The sequence below is a fragment of the Mauremys mutica genome, chromosome 5 (genome assembly GCF_020497125.1).
Source record: "Mauremys mutica isolate MM-2020 ecotype Southern chromosome 5, ASM2049712v1, whole genome shotgun sequence".
NCBI lineage: Eukaryota > Metazoa > Chordata > Testudines > Geoemydidae > Mauremys > Mauremys mutica.
The window spans coordinates 623943-643273 of NC_059076.1; the positions used below are offsets into that span (position 1 = coordinate 623943).

The 19331-nt window shown below is 45.4% G+C and overlaps 1 protein-coding gene across 1 annotated transcript; it reads left to right on the forward strand.

Moving 5' to 3' along the window:
- The first annotated feature begins 6882 nt into the window (after positions 1–6882).
- On the forward strand, positions 6883–14330 carry LOC123371161 (uro-adherence factor A-like). Its single transcript, XM_045018455.1, has 3 exons — positions 6883–7170; positions 8838–8898; positions 12198–14330. The coding sequence occupies exon 3, from the start codon at positions 12534–12536 to the stop codon at positions 14328–14330; it is 1797 nt and encodes a 598-aa protein (XP_044874390.1). The 5' UTR covers positions 6883–7170; positions 8838–8898; positions 12198–12533.
- Positions 14331–19331: the final 5001 nt, after the last annotated feature.

A 19331-nucleotide genomic window follows, 5' to 3' on the forward strand; every position in this document is an offset into this window, starting at 1 on the left:
TGCCCCTCCTTCTTGTTACTTTGGGTGAGGGGGGTTTGGGACTTTGTGGCGGGGGAGGGCGGTTGCAGATACAGTGCAGGGGGGCTCTGTCCTCCTGCCTGCGGTCCTGCAGAACATCCACAAGGCGCCGGAGCGTGTCAAATTTTCCCTGGGCATTTCCTGTGTGGCTGGTCGGAACATCCAAGCTTGGACTGCTGTCCAGAGCGTCAACAGAGTGGTGCACTGTGGGATAGCTCCCGGAGCTACTAAGGTCGATTTCTGTCCACACATAGGCTAATTCGACATAGCCATGTCGAATTTAGCGCTACTCCCCTCGTTGGGGAGGAGTACAGAATTCGAACTAAAGAGCCCTCTAGGTCGAACTAATTAGCTTCCTGGTGTGGACGGGTGCACGGTTAAGTTGAATTAACGCTGCTAAATTCGACATAAACTCCTAGTGTAGACCAGGCCTAAGACACTTTAACAAGGGAGTGGGGCAAACAGGAGGGGAGAGGTAGCTTGGTGGGGAGAGAGGTGCTGGGGAGATTCAATGAAGAGAAAAATGAAATAGTGGAATTTGGTTTGGGAAAGGAGGCTTTCTTGATTTTGAAGGTATTAATTCTGAATGTACAGATTCATCAAGTATTGTAATTTCTCTAGAGAATGGTGGCTCATAAAGGGGATAGTGCCAGGGAGGTGGGCGACCAGTTCTCTCTTAAGAAGTGGTCCCCATTCTGACTAAATATGAGAGCTCCTGTATAAAACCACTTCTCCTTCTTCTAGTTTATGCTGACACAAAGTCAAATTCTACAACTGAAAAGTGCTTGCTCACCTGTGTAGCTTAGTCTATTCAGGTTCTTGTAGCCTTCCTGTCACCCTGGTATCTGTGCACCTTCCATTCACCCATGCAACAAGCAGCGTGTGCCTCCTTCTTCAACACTTGCAAGTGGGGACTTTTGAGTGTGTGCCTGGGTGCACAATGGGATCTCTTCTGCAAATAAGTGCTGCTTAACATGAGGAAAGGCTGCCCCCTAGTTTTGTTAATGAGCAGGGCAGTGAGCAAAAATATCAGCAGGGTTCACGAGTGGAAAATAAAATGTCTTTATGATGAAGTGCTACTTAAACTGGTCATCTTCAACTGCACGTTTTCACACTTAACGACTGGCCTTGTTTGACTTGTGCTGCTCTGAAAACCTGGAGGCCTACCAGCTAGAATATATAGAGAGAGAGTTCACTATTATGAGCACTCCTAACTTTATAATTATATTCGTATTCACTGTACAATGAAGTTTTGACTATAAATCTCAGTTTAACAAATAACATGACTGTTCCCTTCTGGGGTGACCCCTGGGTGAGTTCTTTGTAGCGTTAACCACTGAGAAAGAGTTGATTAAACACACCAGCAATTAACTAGTCTCACTACTCTTTAAATATAAAGTACCCCTAGAAAAGAATGCTTCAAGAAATCAAATTATACATTCTTGGTATATGTACATTACAAGAGTTTATTTTTTACTGGCAGTTACTGCACTTTGTTCTGTTTTGCTAAAAATCAAATAAGAATAGTACATATTAATATATACCCTCAAAACGAATGAATACTTCTTGCTATGCTCTTCTTGCCTGCCTGCAAAGAGATGATCAGATCCAAATCACCAGCTCCAGTACAGCAGACAGATTACAGTGGTGAATCCATATTGCACATGGACCATGCTGATGAATCATACATCATGATTACACTTGTACATGGATTACACTGCTGATTCGACACTGGACATAGCCTGTATTCCTGGATCCACATAGATTACAGCGCCAGATCGCCACTGGCTGCAGCGATACAACCATGTGGACATGGTACAATCATGTGGACGCAGCAGGGCAGTGCACACGGATGAGCCTGCTCGATCCACGTTGCGCGCAGCCCGGATCGCTGACTCCGGAGCGCAGCGGGGCGAGCCGGCAGCCTGCAGCCCTGCCATGCCCACCCCAAGCAGGACGCTCCTCTCCAGCTAAAGGCGCCCGGCTGTATTGCGTGCTGGGTATTTGCCCACGTGACGTCAGAAAAGCCCCTCGGGACGTCACAGGGCCCCTGAGTTTCCCACGGGGCGGGAGGGATGGAGGGGCTTTAGTGCGCGGGGCGGAGAAGGCAGCCAGCCAGCGCCCCCCACCGGCTGCCCAGCCCCACTGCGTGGGGCTGAGAGGGGCAGAGGCAGCTGATGCTATGGGGGAGAAGAAAGGTGAGAGGGACCAGGACATCTGGTCACCCTAAGAGGGAGGGGGCTTGCCCTGTGGAGCTTCCCTGCACAGAGACCAGGCTGCCCCTCTGCGCCAGCGGGGCGCAGCAACCCCAGCTATAGGGCACAGGGCCGGCTCCCAGCTCTCCCTGTGTACCCAGCCTCACTTTAGCACTGGTGTCCCAGCCCACACTCAGCTGGCAGCTGCCCTGGGCCCCAGGCTGGAAATGCTGCCGGCTCCCTCTGCTCCCCCAGATGTATTTTAAATGACACCCATTGCGCTAGCATCCAGGGAGCATGGCGGCAGTTCAAGCCCAACTCTGCCCTCAGGAGTCGCAGTCCAAGTCAGCTGGCCCAAAATACTAAACTGCAGATTTACCAGCATGATGATTCCTGAAAGGCCTGCCAGAACAAATATACCTTGGACCCAGAAAGGGGGAAATTTGGATCCTGACCTGGAAATGCCCTGGCCAGACAATAAAGTCTTGGGACTTGTCAGCAAGAGCAGCCCTGGTGATCTAAGAAAAGCCCCTCCATCCAGACAAGTCCATGTGGCTAAAACTCAGGAAAGCTTTAGTAAGCCACAGATCCCCAGGAGGTGTGTTTACACTTCTGTTTCATGTCCTTCTCCTGAGGTTGTTTAAAACATGGTCTGTGCTGGGGTTTATACCAGTTCAGGGAGTCTATGTATTTCTCTTGGTGTATAGTAACAATGCTTGAAAAGTCACTAGCATCTTTGGGTTTCTGATGTGGGAGCCTATTGTCATTGTGTCTCAGTCCTCTGATGTCTCCTGAGCGGCTCAACAAATCCATGGATTTTGCATCATGCTCTGAAGCCTTTACTGGGTTATATCAAGGCAGAGCTGAGATACCTAAAACTTATTTCACAAAGTACCACTTCATTATTATATTATAGCGCTACATCACATATGAGAAATGTTGGGGTCCCTCTATGGTGCTTCCAAATCACCTAATTGTCACAAGGATTCTTACATGGCATTTTTGAGGAATAACTGGTACACTATGCAGCTTAATTTTTTAAGTTCCATTCTATGCATCCGAAGAAGTGAGCTGTAGCCCACAAAAGCTTATGCTGAAATAAATTTCTTAGTCTCTAAGGTGCCACAAGTACTCCTGTTCTTTTTGCGGATACAGACTAACACAGCTGCTACTCTGAAACCTTACTTTTTTCTCTCTTTCATTCAAATTGTATCCCAAATTGCTTTGCTGAGTTAAACAACACAATAACAGCAGAGAGAAAAGTTATGTTTCCACCAGCTGTTTGAAATGAGATGGATAACTGGAGAGGCAGAGAGATTCAATCAGGCTGTTTCAGATGGCAATAACGGCAAAGGAGAAGCCTCCTTCACAGGCAGCACCCGGTTGCACGGAGGGAAGCAGATGCGGCCACATTAAAACAAGAGATGTGAAAAGTGAAAGGAGAGGGGCTAGACAAAATCTGTGAGATTGGCATCCCAGGAGCATGAGTTAAAGTGGTCAGTTTAGAACTGGATTTTGCAATGCATAGGGAGGCAGTAGAGTTGTTTGATGATGGAACTAATTTGGTCATGTCTTCCCACTCCAAAAAAAATGCTCACTTAACAGAAACAGGAGTCCCCAATGACTTTAAGATTTTTCTTTTCTGAATGGCCTTGTCTAGAAGAGTTTCCACTGTTGCTAATATTTCTGTGTTAGCCATGTGAGGAAGTGTGTCAGCACTGTGTCAGCTAGGCTCGCTTAAATAAGCTGATGCTGAAAATGGCTGATAGAGCCAGAAAGCTACCTACACTGGGGCTCCTAACATTGCAATGGTAGCAATCTTTTGCAAACATTTCCTAGTATAGACCTAGCCTATGCGTCTAATCAGCACCAGTTGCTCAGTTTGTGTTTAGGTTTAGAGAGTTCAGCCAGAGTCAGGGTTCATCTTAATACGGTGTAAATTTTTAATGGTGAGTGTAATCAATCATGGAAACAATTTACCATGGTAAAGTCTCCATCCCTGATAATTTTTAAATCCAGATTGGATGTTTTTCTAAAATATATGCTCTAGGAACTATTTTGGGGGCATTCTAGCACCTATCTTATACAGGAGATCAAACTAGATGTCCCTTCTGACCTTGGGAAGCTATAAATCAATCCCTTTCCAGGTTTAAGGTACATTGAAATCCCTGGGATGAATAAACTGGAAGGCAAAAGCCCTACTGTCCTTCTGTCTTTTGCTGTTCTGCTCACAGGGAGCTGGAAACAATGTTTTTGCTGTGCTGGCCCTCCGCAAACAAAATCTTCAATAAGGTAAGGCACGTTTCTGTTTCTAAGGAATTGACTAACTTGAAAGTTTTGTTGGCTTATCTATCTAGGTAGGTAGTGTGGAAAAATTGCCCCCTATCTGATATAGCAGCTGTGCCAGCAAAAACGCTCATGTAGATGCGGTTATACTAACATCCTTTTGCTGGTATAGCTTATTTTGTTTAGGGAACTGGTATAAGCAGTAAGAATTCTTTTGCTAGTTGTGGTAAACCCAGGACAAACAGCTGCCGGGGCGGGGGGGATTAGTCCCAGGGGGTTAAAAGGACTCAGCCGACCCACTGCAAGAGAGAACCACGGGGAAATAAGGTTCAGCTGGAAAAGGGGTTACCAGGGAACTAATTAGGTTCAGCTGGCTCCAACTGCTTGTGACCTTTTTAAACCCTCCCCTGCATGGAGGGGTGAGAGAAGCAGGGAAGTTGTCAGTAGGCTAGGTGTAGCAAGACATTGAACCCTTCTAGGAAGGAAGGCTGCACTCCCTCCCCAGAAGGGAAGGAAAACCAGCACAAGGGATTGACTGAGGAAAGGACTAGCCAAACCCTGTGCTACCTGTAAGGATTTGCCTTGCCCAAGCCTGTGTCTATGAGGGCTGGTCTACACTACAGGGGAATATCGATATAAGATATGCAACTTCAGCTACGTGAATAACGTAGCTGAAGTCGAAGTATCTTATATCGAATTACCTACCGTCCTCACAGCGCGGGATCGATGTCCGCGGCTCCCCATGTCGACTCCGCTACCGCCGTTCAGGTTGGTGGAGTTCCGGAGTCGACAGGAGCGCGTTTGGGGATCGATATATCGCGTCTAGATGAGATGAATATATCGATCCCCGAGAAATCGATTGCTACCCGCCGATACGGCGGGTAGTGAAGACGTACCCTGAGGCTAAAAAGAACTGAGCCTGCTGAGGAGAAGAAGGTACTTTGCCACACAGTATAGACTGTGTCTCCCCTAAGAGTGTTTTTCCACTATAGCTAAATAGGCACCCCATCTAGTGTAGACAAGGCCTTAGTTGTAAGTCTGGTATGAGACAATATGTGGCCCTGGGGAAGGTAGGGGAGAGATGGGGCCCTTTTAATAGGGAGATGTTGGCATTTCCAGAACAGTTCTGCTTTCCATGGCTTTGTTCTGCCCTTTGATGGAGGGCTGAGTGGTGTTAGACAGTTTAACAATACATTGCATATATAATCTTGTAAAGCACTTCAGGAAACCTTGAGATGAAAGGTGCTTTATTACCTTTATTACCTTTTATTACCTTTGCTAAACAAAGTTGCTGCAGGTATTTTGTAAAAGCAATGCAGTTTGTGATTGTCAGAAGGTATTAAATGTGTGACTGGTTATGGGCACAGTTATGCATAACAGTATGTAGGGGTCACTTCATCCTTCACTGAAATGCAGCCACCTCTGTGGTAGAACACGGCAGCTGTTTAATTGCTCACAAGAACACTACACAATGCTTTACGAAAGGAAGTGAGGAAGATGCTGTGATTATGGCATGTTGTTTATTCCCTTTTCCTCATAGCTCTGCTGTAGTCCCTTACCTTTTGCATTTGTTATGCTCCCTTTTAATCCTTATGTAAGAAAATGTACTATCAGCAATTTATTTTTGTCTTTAACAAAAAGTTGGTAACTGAAATACAATACAGTAATACTGGGTGTTCATCCTTATCAAATGCACTTTTCCAGTGCTCCCAAGTCCTGTACAATGCCATCAATTACATGCAAAAGTTCAAACTGACTCAGTTCAACCATAATTATTCTTCCCAATCCATAAAATTCAGAGCCTTTCCCCTTAGCCCTTCTCTCCCATTCACCTATCTTCCTGGAAATAGCATGTTTATAATAGTTCCTTGCAACACTCTGAAAGTCAGCAAATGGTGGCCTAGCTGGACCAGCAGGTCCCAAACTCTTTACCATCTGATCCTGTTCAAAGCAGACAAAGCTTGGGCCCGACCTTCCTGCATGCTAGGGACAGTGTTCACAGCCATCAGCTACTAATGCAGTACGAGGATACTACGGTCTGTATGGATATCCCAGCCCTGGCTGTGGCATGTTTCAGGGACACGGTGCAGGTGGTTTGAGTGCACAGAGCTTATCCTGCTGGGACAGAGTGACCCAAACTGAGACTGGGACTGACCTGCCAATCTCCCCCTTCATGGAAGGGCAGAATGGAGGTAGAAGGGCTCAAGGGGAACCCCCATGTTCCTTCTTGGAGCTGCTGTCCCTCCACCTTGTTCCCTCTTAAGTCCTCTTCCCTCCCCCCAGCCAGGCCCCCGAGCAATTTGCCCCTCATTGTGTCTGTCTTACCTGGCTGCTGGCAAGGCCCTGCGGCATCCAGCTGTGCCCTCTCCGTGGCTCCACGGGCAGGGTGCCCACAAGGAAAAGAGGCCATCTTGCTGCCCTTGGTGCTAGCACCCTGGCTGCCCCGGTGGCCAAGTGGGCTCCGTGCAGAGCCAGGCCTGGACAGGCTCCGCTGGGCTGGGTGTGTGGGAGGGACGGTGCGGTCTGAGCTGAGAGGAGTCACCAGGGGACTCTCAGGGCCTCCAGCCAGCCACAGGCATGGCCAGGGGAGAGTGTGAGTGAGTCCAGAGCAGGGCGCCCTGCCCCCAGCAGACACAACAAGGGGCCGTCGGCTCAAGCTCCACCAGCTGAGGTAAAATCATGAGGCGAGAGCCCAGCGCCAGTCTGAGCTCTCTGTCCTACGCCCAGCACAGGGGAGGGTGGAGGAGCTCGAGGTCGGCTTTGTTCTCCGTCCTCTGGGCCCTGCCTGACCCCTTCTGACAACAACATTTCTACGTGATCCCCGGGGGGGGAGGAGGGGCAGGGCCTGGGCCTCTCACTGCCCTGAGTGGGGGGAGATGGGGCCGGAGCCCAGGCCTCTTGCCGCCCCAGGTGGAGGTGGAGCTCCGATTTCAGCTTCAGCCCTGGGTCGCTGGCCCTGGCAACCCCAATAAAATGGGGTCACAGCCCACTTTGGGGTCCTGACCCACAGTTTGAGAACCGCTGCTGGCCCACACTCCGTTTCCCATAGCCCTCAAGGACCCAGCCAAGCAGAGAATAGCTGGAGCACAGTATGCTCTGGCTCCAGCCCCTTCGTGCCCCTTGCCCCGACATGAACCCTGCACCTGGGGCTGGGGACTGGCTTAGTGCTCCTCCAGCAGCTCTCCACCAGTGGGAGATGGCATGGCTAGACAAAAAGGGGTGTGGGACTGTAGGCAGCCAAGTGTGAAGTAGAACAGCCTTGAGGTTGCTCTACTTTATGCTGGGGGCCAGACTGACAGCCAGCTGGCCCTGTGATTGAAGATTTCGCTGCAAAGAGGGCTTAAAACCACCTGTGCCATCACCTCTGGCCCTCCATCCAGAAAGCATGTTCAGCACTGGATTGTTAAAGATGGAAATTCAGAAAGGACAGTTTTGTGTTTTGCTCTTTGTAGGTATAGAGATGTGTAGCAAAATCTCCAGTCCCTGGCCTAGAGAGTGTACAATCTAGGGGTGAAATCTTGGCCCCATTGAAGTTAATGGCAAAATTCTCATTGACGTCACTGGGACCAGGATTTCACATATGACAGGATGTGCTAGGTGGACAAAACAAATGTGGATTGCAGAGAGGGTGTTGGGTTGAAGTTTGGAAGGTGAAGTAACAATAAAATGAAGGTTTAGCAGGAAAGCTTAAGTCTCAGCTTGCCGGTTGCCTGCCAAAATGCCAGACAGGAGGGATTTATAGGTGTTTTGGCAGAGGTGGGTTTTAAGGAGGGACTGAAAGAATATAGGGTGGCAACTTTATGCATTTGTATGAGGAAGTTTTCCTACACATAAGGGGTGGCAAGGGAGAAAGCACAGCACCTCTACAAGTATCATTCCTTCCTGTGCCAAACGTGAGGGAAAGACATTCTGCTTGAAGTCACCCCAAAATTGTTAGAATCTGTTGGGGTCGTGTCCTTCCTATTTTACAGATTTTCTGTGTTGTGTATTATGATAGCTACGCATTATTTTATTGCAGGAGTCCCCAACCTTTTAGTGTGGCGGGTGCCGGACAAGCAGCCGCTGAGAATCAGCGTCATCAAGAGGTGTCGCCGTCGAAATGCTGCCGAAAATCAGCAGCATTTCAGCGGTGACGCTTCTTGATGACGCTGGTTCTCGGCGGCATTTCAGCGGCTGCTTGTGCGGTGGCCAGTAGGCGGGCGCACATAGATACCCCAGCGGGCACCATGGTGCCTGCAGGCACCGTGTTGGGGACCCCTGTTTTATTGTATTAATTAAATGCACCATTACAGAGAGATTAACAGGCTCTGAATCTCTCTGTCCCATCCCGTGTTGCAGTATAAATATAAACAATGTTGAGCCAGAGGAACCTGCTGAGGAGGCAGAAGAAATAAAACAGGTAAATATTTGCATGAGCAGAAGCACCCGTGGTGAGTGGTAGCTTTAATTACATATGCTCTTTTAAGTAAATAATGCATGACGCAGCGCGTGTTGTTATATATAATCACATGGGTTGTGTGCACTTTGAGTCGCATCTTTCCGACAGCCTCTCTGCTAAATTCACTATGATAAACATAGACATCATCTGGAGTGCCTTTGGGTTATAATATCATAGAAATCATAGACCTATAGGCCTGGAAGGGATCTTGAGAGGCAGAACCAAGTAAACTTAGACCATCCCCAGGTGTTTGTCCAGCCTGTTCTTAAAAACCTTCAGTGATGGGATTCCACAACCATCCTTGGAAGAGTATTCCAGAGCGTAACTACCCTTATAGTTAGAAAGTTTTTCCTAATCTCTCTTGCTTCAGATTAAGCTCATTACTTCTAGTCCTACCTTCAGTGAACATGGAGAACCATCCTCTTTCGTAGTAGCTCTTAGCATATTCGAAGACTGTCATCAGGTCTCCCCTCAGTCTTCTTTTCTCAGGACTAAACATGCCCATTTTTTTTAACCTTTCCTCACAGGTCAGGTTTTTTAAACCTCATTTTTGTTGCTTTGCTCTGGACTCTTTCCAGTTTGTCAGCATCTTTCCTAAAGTGTGGCACCCAGAACTGGACAAGTACTCCAGCTGAGGCCTCCCCAGTGCCGTGGGACAATTATTTTCTGTGTCTTTCAAATAACACTCCAGTTAGTACGTTCCAGAAAGATACTAGCCTTTTCGATATGTCCTACCCCATTTGTGTGTGTGCATGGATTTTAATGGGAGTTGGGCATCTACCTCTCTTAGGCGCTTTTGAAAATCACAATATATATCATGTAAGGCTAGCCCCTGATACTCTTACTGCACGCTGAATGCTAGTGTACTCCGGAAGTAGTCCCGTTTATTCATACAGGTGCTACTTGTGGAGTAAGGTCCTATTCATTGGGAGTACCTGTATCAGAATTTAGCTCTTAATAGCTTGCAATTTATTGTTATGCTACAAAGAATGAGTCCTTTTAAAATTTAAAGAAACACTGTCAAGGGATATAAAAGTAATTTTATTCTTCCATTGATTTCAAGAATAAAATGTCTTTCTGTTTTTATCTTTTTCCACTGTGCACATAATGAAATCCTACAGCTCCTCCCGCCCTCCTGTTTCTAACAGGATTTGGAATTTATTTGTCCTTTGATTTGTTTCATGTGTTTTCCCCCACCATCCAATAATCTTTGATTACTCAATCCAGATCCCCTCTTAAGACTCCTGAATTTTACCCTGTAGGCTTCAGTTGTAATCTGGAACGGTTTCAAAACCAGTTCCTTAAATTTACCATAGTTTGAAGCATCAGCAATAGGCATCTTATTGAATATGTCCAGAGCTCTCCCAGTCAATTTTGCAACCAAAGTGGTCATTTTTTGGTCCTCAGGAATCGCATGTAGAGTGCACGGTCTCTCAAAGGTGATGAAATATTCAGCAATATATCAATGGATTTGTCATACTGAGGGCATAACCGTTCCCATTTGTGGATTCTTGGGGAAGTGGGGCCAGCTGCTGGAGGGTTTTGCCTCTTCCACTCCATTACAGCCAGTTCATGCTTCTGGGCCACAATCTAGGCCTCGATTTCTTTGTCTTTTAACTCCAGGGCTAGCTGCTTCTCTCTTTCCTCCTTCTCCTGAGCATGCTGTCTCTCTTCTTGAGCAGCTTGTTGGGCTAAGCTGAGGGCTTCCATGGCTCTTTCGTGAGCAGCTTTTTCCCTGGCAATTTGCTCATCAATTTCCATTTGTCTTGATTCCATCTGTCTTCTATGTTCATTTTCCTTCTCAACAGTCTGAAACCTGTGCAGTTCTAGCTTCTTCGGAGCTTCACTCTCACTTTTTTTGTTGATTTTCCTGCCTCCATTTCCTTTACCCGAAATAAGCAAACAGAAAATAACAAACCAGTATCCATTTTCTGTTTTCTGGCCACCACACTTAAAAATCACTACCAGTGTCTCAAAGCTATCAGCTGTGCACAGATCCTCCTGACTGCACCACTGTGACAGGTTCTGTCACAGAGATCCCCTTGGGACTGTCACCTGACATGCTGGAATTACCTCTGAGCCCACTATCCCTGCCAGCTTGGGACTCCAGAACCCTGCCTTGTTGAGCCAGACATGCTAGCCTGCTGCAACACAGACCCAGGTCTAGTCCACACCCCCAAAGCTGCAGACTTTAACCAAAAACTGCTCAGCAGGTCCCCTATCTCCAGCACCCAGACACCCAACAACCAATGGGATCCAAACCCCAAATAAATCCGTTTTACTCTGATAAAGCGTATACAGGGTAAACTCATAAATTGTTCACCCTCTATAACACTGATAGAGAGATATGCACGGCTGTTTGCTCCTGCAGGTATTAATCACTTACTCTGGGTTTACTAATACATAAAATGATTTTATTAAGTATCAAAAATAGGATTTAAGTGGTTTCAAGTAATAACAGACAGAACAAAGTAAGTCACCAAGCAAAATAAAGCAAAAAAACCGCAAGTCTAAGCCTAATACATTAAGAAACTGTTTATAGGTAAAATCTCACCCTCAGAGATATTCCAATAAGCTTCTTTCACAGACTAGACGCCTTCCTAGTCTGGGCCCCATCCTTTCCCCGGGTACAGTCCTTGTTAGTTCCAGCTCAAGTGGTAACTAGGGGATTTCTCATGACTGGCAGCCCCCTTTGTTCTGTTCTACCCCTTTTTATAGCTTTGGCCCAAGTCAGGAATCTTTTGTTTCTCTGGGTCCCCATCCTCCTTCTAAATGGAAAAGTACCAGATTTAAGATGGATTTCAGCATCATGTGACATGGTCACATGTCCTGTGAGACCCCCCCAGCCTCCATTCTTCCTGGGCTGGCTTACACAAATACAGGAAGGCTTGCAAGTAAACAGAGCCATTTACAACCAATTGTCCTAGTCAATGAGAGCCATCAAGATTCTAAACCACCATCAATGGCCAACACTTTGCATAATTACAATAGGACCCCAGAGTTTTACTTTATATTTTTCTAGCTTCAGATACAAGAATGATACATACATACAAATAGGAGGAATATATTCAGTAGGTTATAACCTTTGTTATGATACCTTACAAGAGACCTTTTGCATAAAGCATGTTCCTGTTACATCATATTTACACTCATAAGCATATTTCCATAAAACATATGGAGGGCAACATCACAGGAGCTTCATTTTTGCTTTGAAAAGTAGATGGCCATATTTATGGGGGTTTGGTTTTTGTCGTTTACAGCATATTGCAGAAGACTCATTCTGTGCTGATGTCCAGGTGCAAACTTCCTATGTTGACATACCACCAGGAAATAGGTGGCGTTGGTCGTGATTACAAACAGAAGCTCAGGTGCAAACCTCAAATCTTGAACTACCAGACGAAGAGACTTTCCTCCCATTTGAAAGTGAGGTCCAGGTACAAACCTCAGATCTTGAAATATTAGAGGAGGAGACTTCATTGCCATCGCAAACGGAGGCCCAGGTGCAAACATCACTTATTGAAGTACTAGATACGGAGAGTTTATTCCCCATCGAAAGTGAGCCCCTGGAGCAGACCCCAGATCTTGACTTTCAAGACATGCAGGTGAAGAATTTATTCCCATTATTTGTTGAAGTTGAAGTGCAAACCTCATATGTAGACATACCAGCAGGGAATAAGTGGCGTTCGACACAACTACAAGCCGAGGCCCAAGTGCAAACCTCAAATCATGAATTATTAAAGACACTTTCTTCCCTCTCACAAAAGGAAGCCCAGGTGCAAACCTCCAAACTTTCAATAACAGAAGCAGAGGAGGTGCCTCTTTTCCCATCACTAACCGAGGCCCAGGTGCAAACTTCAAGACTTGCATTAACAGAAATGGAGGAGGAGGTGGCCCCATTCCTGGTAGAAGAAAAGCCTGTCCCCACAACTCAAAGTGAAGCTGCTGTGCAAACCTCGTATGTGGACATACCAGCAGGGAATAAGTGGCGTTCGACACGGCTACAAGCTGAGGCCCAGGTACAAACGTCAAGTATTGAGTTACTGAAGAAGCTTTCTTCCCTCTTAGTAACTGAGGCCCAGGTGCAAACGTCAAGTATTGAGTTACTGAAGACGCTTTCTTCCCCATCGCTAACCGAGGCCCAGGTGCAAACCTCTAAACTTGCAGTAACAGAAGCAGAGGAGGTGCCTCTTTCCTCCTCACTAACCGAGACCCAGGTGCAAACCTCTGAACTTGCAGTAACAGAAGCAGAGGAGGTGCCTCTTTCCTCCTCACTAACCGAGACCCAGGTGCAAACCTCTGAACTTGCAGTAACAGAAGCAGAGGAGGTGCCTCTTTCCCCCTCACTAACCGAGGCCCAGGTGCAAACCTCCGAACTTGCAGTAACAGAAGCAGAGGAGGAGGAAGCCCCATTCCCAATAGAAGAAAAGCCTCTCACCAAAACCGTAGCTGACGCTGCTGTGCAAACCTCATATGTGGACATACCAGCAGGGAATAAATGGCTTTTGACACGGCTACAAGCTGAGGCCCAAGTGCAAACCTCAGGTATTAAGTTACTGAAAAAGCTTTCTTCCCTCTTAGTAAACAAGGCCCAGGTGCAAACGTCAAGTATTGAGTTACTGAAGAAGCTTTCTTCCCCATCACTAACCGAGGCCCAGGTGCAAACCTCCAAACTTGCAGTAACGGAAGCGGAGGAGGTGCCTCTTTCCCCCTCACTGACTGAGGCCCAGGTGCAAACCTCCAAACTTGCAGTAACAGAAGCAGAGGAGGAGGAAGCCCCATTCCCAATAGAAGAAAAGCCTCTCACCCAAACCGTAGCTGACGCTGCTGTGCAAATCTCATATGTGGACATACAGGTAGGGAATAAGTGGCGCTTGTCACGGCTACAAGCTGAGGCTCAGGTACAAACGTCAAGTATTGAGTTACTAAAGAAGCTTTCTTCCCTCTTAGTAACTGAGGCCCAGGTGCAAACGTCAAGTATTGAGTTACTGAAGACGCTTTCTTCCCCATCACTAACCGAGGCCCAGGTGCAAACCTCCAAACTTGCAGTAGCAGAAGCAGAGGAGGTGCCTCTTTCCCCCTCACTAACCGTGGCCCAGGTGCAAACCTCCAAACTTGCAGTAACGGAAGTGGAGGAGATGCCTCTTTCCCTCTCACTAACTCAGGTCGAGATGCAAACCTCCAAACTTGCAGAAGCAGAAGCAAAGATGACCTTTCCTTCCCCATCACAAACTGAGGTTCACATCCAGTCTTCGTATTTTGAAGTACCAGAGTTGGAGGATGAGATGCCCAGAACCCCAATCAAAGAGAAGCCTCTCCCCCTAACACTGATGGAGGCCCAGGTGCAAACTTCGTATGTAGACATACCAGCAGGGAATAAGTGGCGTTCGTCATGACTACAAGTGGAAGCCAAGGTGCAAACCTCCAGGCTTGAACTGCCAGAGGCAAAAGAGAAGGCTCCTTCCCTATCCCAAACACAGGCTGAGATGCAAACCACCAGGGTTGAAATAACAGAAGAGAAAGCAGCACCTCTGACTCCTCCAGATGTTAAAATATTAGAAGAGGAGATGCTGAAGGAGGAGGTAGAGCTGAAGGTTCCATGCCCTGAATATACCGAGGCCCTGGTGCAGACCTCACTTGTTGAAATACCTGTGGGGCAGAAGAGGCGTTCATCCCGTTTATGTACCGAGGCCCAGGTGCAAACTTCATATCAAGAACTCCCAGTTGTGAAGAGCAAGACTTTGCCCCCACAAGGTACTGGGGTGGTAAAGAAGGTCACTGAGCGTGCAGCATCGAAGAAGTAAGTAGAAAAAGCTAGTTCTGCCATACTTTCCCTGCTGCAGGGCTGAGCATCCAATCTTTTCTTCTAGATCAGCATTGTAGAAAGCTAATACAGTGTTCAGTTTTGTGCAGATTTGAAAGGATTGGGTTGAAAGTTAGCTGTGAAGTCATTTACCGTTTACTCATCTCTTCAGAAAAACCTGTAGCTCTTGTACCACCAGTACATTCTTTGTATCCATAGATTCAGAGGATTTGAGAGCAGAAGGAGCCATTCGATCATCTAATCTGAGCTTCTGTATAGCACAGGCCATTACATTTCACCCAGTTACTCCTGTACTGAGCCCAGTAACTTGTTTGGCTAAAGCATCTCTTCCAGAAATTAGGGCTGTCAAGCGATTAAAAAAATTAATCCTGATTAATCATGTGATTAAAAAAAAGAATTGTGATTAATTGCATTGTTAAACAATAATGGAATACCATTTATTTAAATATTTTTGGACGCTTCCTATATTTTCAAATATATTGATTCAATTACAACACAGAATACAAAGTGTAGTGCTCACTTTACATTTATTTTTTATTACAAATATTTGCACTGTAAAAGACAAAAGAAATAGTATTTTTAATTCACCTCATACAAGTACTGTAGTATAATCTCTTTATCATGAAAGTTGAACTTACAAATGTAGAATTATGTACAAAAAAATAACTGCGTTGTTTTATTTTTCAATGTAAAACTTTAGAGCCTACAAGTCTGCTCAGTCCTACTTCAGCCAATCACTCAGACAAACAAACTTGGTTACAGTTTGCAGGAGATACTGCTGCCCACTTCTTGTGTACAAATATCACCTGAAAGTGAGAACAGGCATTTGCATGGCACTGTTGTAGCCGGTGTCACAATATATTTACGTGCCAGATGCACTAAAGATTCATATGTTCCTTCATGCTTCAACCACCCTTCTATAGGGCATGCATCCATGCTGATGATGGGTTCTGCTTGATAACAATCCAAAGCAAAAAGGACCGATGCATGTTCATTTTCATCATCTGAGTCAGATGCTACTAGCAGAAGGTTCATTTTCTTTTTTGGTGGTTTGGGTTCTGTAGTTTCCAGATCTGAGTGTTGCTCTTTTAAGACTTCTGAAAGCATGCTCCACACCTTGTTCCTCTCAGATTTTGGAAGGCACTTCTTATTCTTAAACCTTGGGTCTAGTGCTGTAGCTGTGTTTAGAAATCTCACACTGCTATCTTTGCGTTTTGTCAAATCTTCAGTGAAAGTATTTTTAATACAAATGTGCTGGGTCATCATCCGAGACTGCTATAACATGAGATATATGGCAGAACATGGGGAAAACATAGCCGAAGACATACAGTTCTCCCCCAAGGAGTTCAGTCACACAATTTTAATTAACACCTTATTTTTTAACGAGCGTCATCAGCATGGAAGCATGTCCTCTGGAATGGTGGCTGAAGCATGAAGGGACATACGAATGTTTAGCATATCTGGCACATAAATACCTTGCAACACCGACTACAAAAGTGCCATGTGAATGCCTGTTCTCACTTTCAGGTGATGTAAATAAGAAGCGGGCAGCAGCATCTCCTGTGAATGTAAACAGACTTGTTTCTCTTAGTGATTGGCTGAACAAGAAGTAGGACTGAGTGGACTTGTAGGCTCTAAAGTTTTACATTGTTTTGTTTTTGAGTGCAGTTATTTAACAAAAAAAATCTACCTTTGTAAGTTGCACTTTCATGATAAAGAGATTGCACTACAGCAGTGGGTCTCAAACTTTTTTCCAGCAGACCACTTGAAAATTTCTGGGGGTTTCGGCAGACCACTTAATGATCTTTCCAAATATTGTTTGTACAATTAGCTAACTATTGTAAAGTGCTTTGGATAAAAGCACTATACTGTATTTAAAAAAATATATTTAATTTTTTTTGTTCTACAAATAAAAGCACACAACTCATATTTTAATATCAGTAGTGTTACCTTTCTAATGGATGTGCCCTCTCTCCCCCACCACAGCAGCCCCTGAGCTGGGGGTGGGAAGGAGAGGGCTCTCTCCCCTGCTGCAACAGCCATAGAGCTGAGGCTGTGAAGGAGGGCCATCTCTCCCCAGCAGGCACAGCCCTGGAGCTGGGGAAAGTCTCCTCTTTCTCTGGCTGCTTCAGCCCTGCATGTCCCAAGTTCCCCACACTCGCTCATTTCACTCCACTGCCCCCTTCCACCTATGCCCTATTCCCCCCAAGGCCACCGACTCACCTTACATGTGCGTCTTCTCCAGGTTCCAGGCACCTAATTAGCGGAGCCATGCCTGTGTGGCTCCACTAATTAGGTGGGTGGCTCTTCATTCTCTCATATGCGGCCGCCCAGACGCACACCTTAGAGGAACTATCCATGGACCACCTGAATGGAACTCATGGACCACAGTTTGAGGAACCTCTGCGCTACAGTATTTGTACAAGGTGAACTGGCCTGCTAAACCCAGGGTTGTGAGTTCAATCCTTGAGGGGGCCACCTAGAGATCTGGGGCAAAATCAGCACTTGGTCCTGCTAGTGAAAGCAGGTGGCTGGACTCAATGACCCTTCAAGGTCCCTTCCAGTTCTATGAGATAGGTATATCTCCATATAATATTATATTCTTTCTTGTTTATCATTTTACAGTGCAAATATTTGTAATAAAAATAATATAAAGTGAGCACTGTACACTTTGTACTCTGTGATGTAATAGAAATCAATATATTTTAAAATGTGGAAAAACATACAAAAATATTTCATAAATTTCAATTGGTATTCTGTTGTTTAACAGTGCGATTAATCGTGATAATTTTTTAAAATTGTGATTAATTTTTTGAGTTAATCGTTTGAGTTAACTGCAATTAATTGACAGCCCTACCAGAAAGTCATCCCATGTTGATCTGAAGACATCAAGAGAGGGAGAATCCGCCACTTCCCTTGGTAGTATGCTCTAGTGGTTAATCACCCTCCTTGTTAAAAATGTGCCTTTTTTCTAATTTGAAATTGTCTGGCTTCAGCTTTCAGCCATTGGTTTTTGTACTGTCTTTCTCTGATGATTAAAGAGACCTTTAGTACCTGTTGTTTTCTTCTTGTGAAGGTACTTAGATGCATCTGAAGAAGTGGGGGGTTTTTTTACCCATGAAAGCTTATGCCCAAATAAATCTGTTCGTCTTTAAGGTGCCACCGGGCTCCTCACTGTTTTTACTTAGGCCAGGTCTACACTGAAGGGGATCGATCCAAGTTAGGCAACTTCAGCTACATGAATAACATGGCTGAAGTCGACATACTTAGATCGACTTACCATGATGTCTTCACCATGGTGCATCGACTGCTGCCGTTCCCCCGTCGACTCTGCCTGTGCCTCTCACCGAGCTGGAGTACAGGAGTCGATGAGAGAGCATTTGGGGATCGATTTATCATGTCTAGTCTAGACACAATAAATCTATCCCCACTGGGTCAATTGCTGCCCGCAGATCCGGCGATAGTGAAGACATACCCTTAGATACTGTAATCAAGTCCCCTCTCTATCTGCCTTTTGATAAGCTAAGTAGCTCTTTAAGTTTCTTACTGCAAGACATTTTCACCAGCCCTCAAATCCTTTTTGTGGCTCTTTTCTGCATCCTCTTCAATTTTTTGACATCCTTTTTAAAATATGGCATCGGTGTGGATGCAGTATTCTGGTATTGGTCTCACCAATGCTGTGTTCAGAGGCAAAATCACTTCCCCTGTTTACACACTCAAGGGTCTGGATGTCTGGAGACTAGTAATGGGGTGGCTTTTTGGGGGTTTCTCAATTGTCTGAAAGAGTTCGTTATAACATTCAGTGCATAGCTCTTTTGTATGTTCAGAAAGATTGAATTTTTAACTGAAGAGTAGGTTGTATTCCCTTAAATGCACCTAAAATGTTGGATTGTTATTCATGTGCTCATCCTCTTTAGGCAATCGGTGTATTTTTATTTTTTTATGATAACGAGATATATGTATTTATTTTACTTTTAACATTACGTGCTTTCAAGATGAAAAGCACTATATATCTACTAAAACATTCTTATTCTTATTATGATTTATTTATATTTGGAGAGTAATTTCTTTTCTCCTTTGGAATGACTCCAGTTGCTCCAAATAAGCAGCATTTCCTGGCAGAGAATCGACCTAGCAATGCCTTATCTTGCCCTCATCCCTAAACAAATTATTCGGTTTGAACCCTGATTGGCAGCTTGAGATGCTTGGCAGCTAGAGATGGGTCAGAGCCTGAAGCATTTATCTATTATGCCCTGAAACTGTGGGGATGTGGATGTAAGGGTCCTATATCCAAAGCACCTCAGATTTGGGTTTTGTTTGCCTAGAGCAAAATCTTGAGGAGCAAGTTTTGCAGAAGTGCGCCAAAAAGAAAATTAGAATTTGCCCAATGTTATTGTCAAAATTTTCAGATGTGTTGACCTATACCAAGTGAGGTTTACAAATCTAGGGGATTTGGTGCTAAAAACCCATTAATTTTGGCAAGAACTGGTTGTCCTGATCTTTTAAGCAGCTCTGAATAATCTGTTACCATATTTTATAGTAGTCCCAGCCAAAAAATGAGGTGGCACCACCT

Excerpts from the sequence above, each read along its gene's own strand:
- LOC123371161 (XM_045018455.1), top strand. The coding sequence starts at position 12,534 with ATGCAGGTGAAGAATTTATTCCCATTATTTGTTGAAGTTGAAGTGCAA.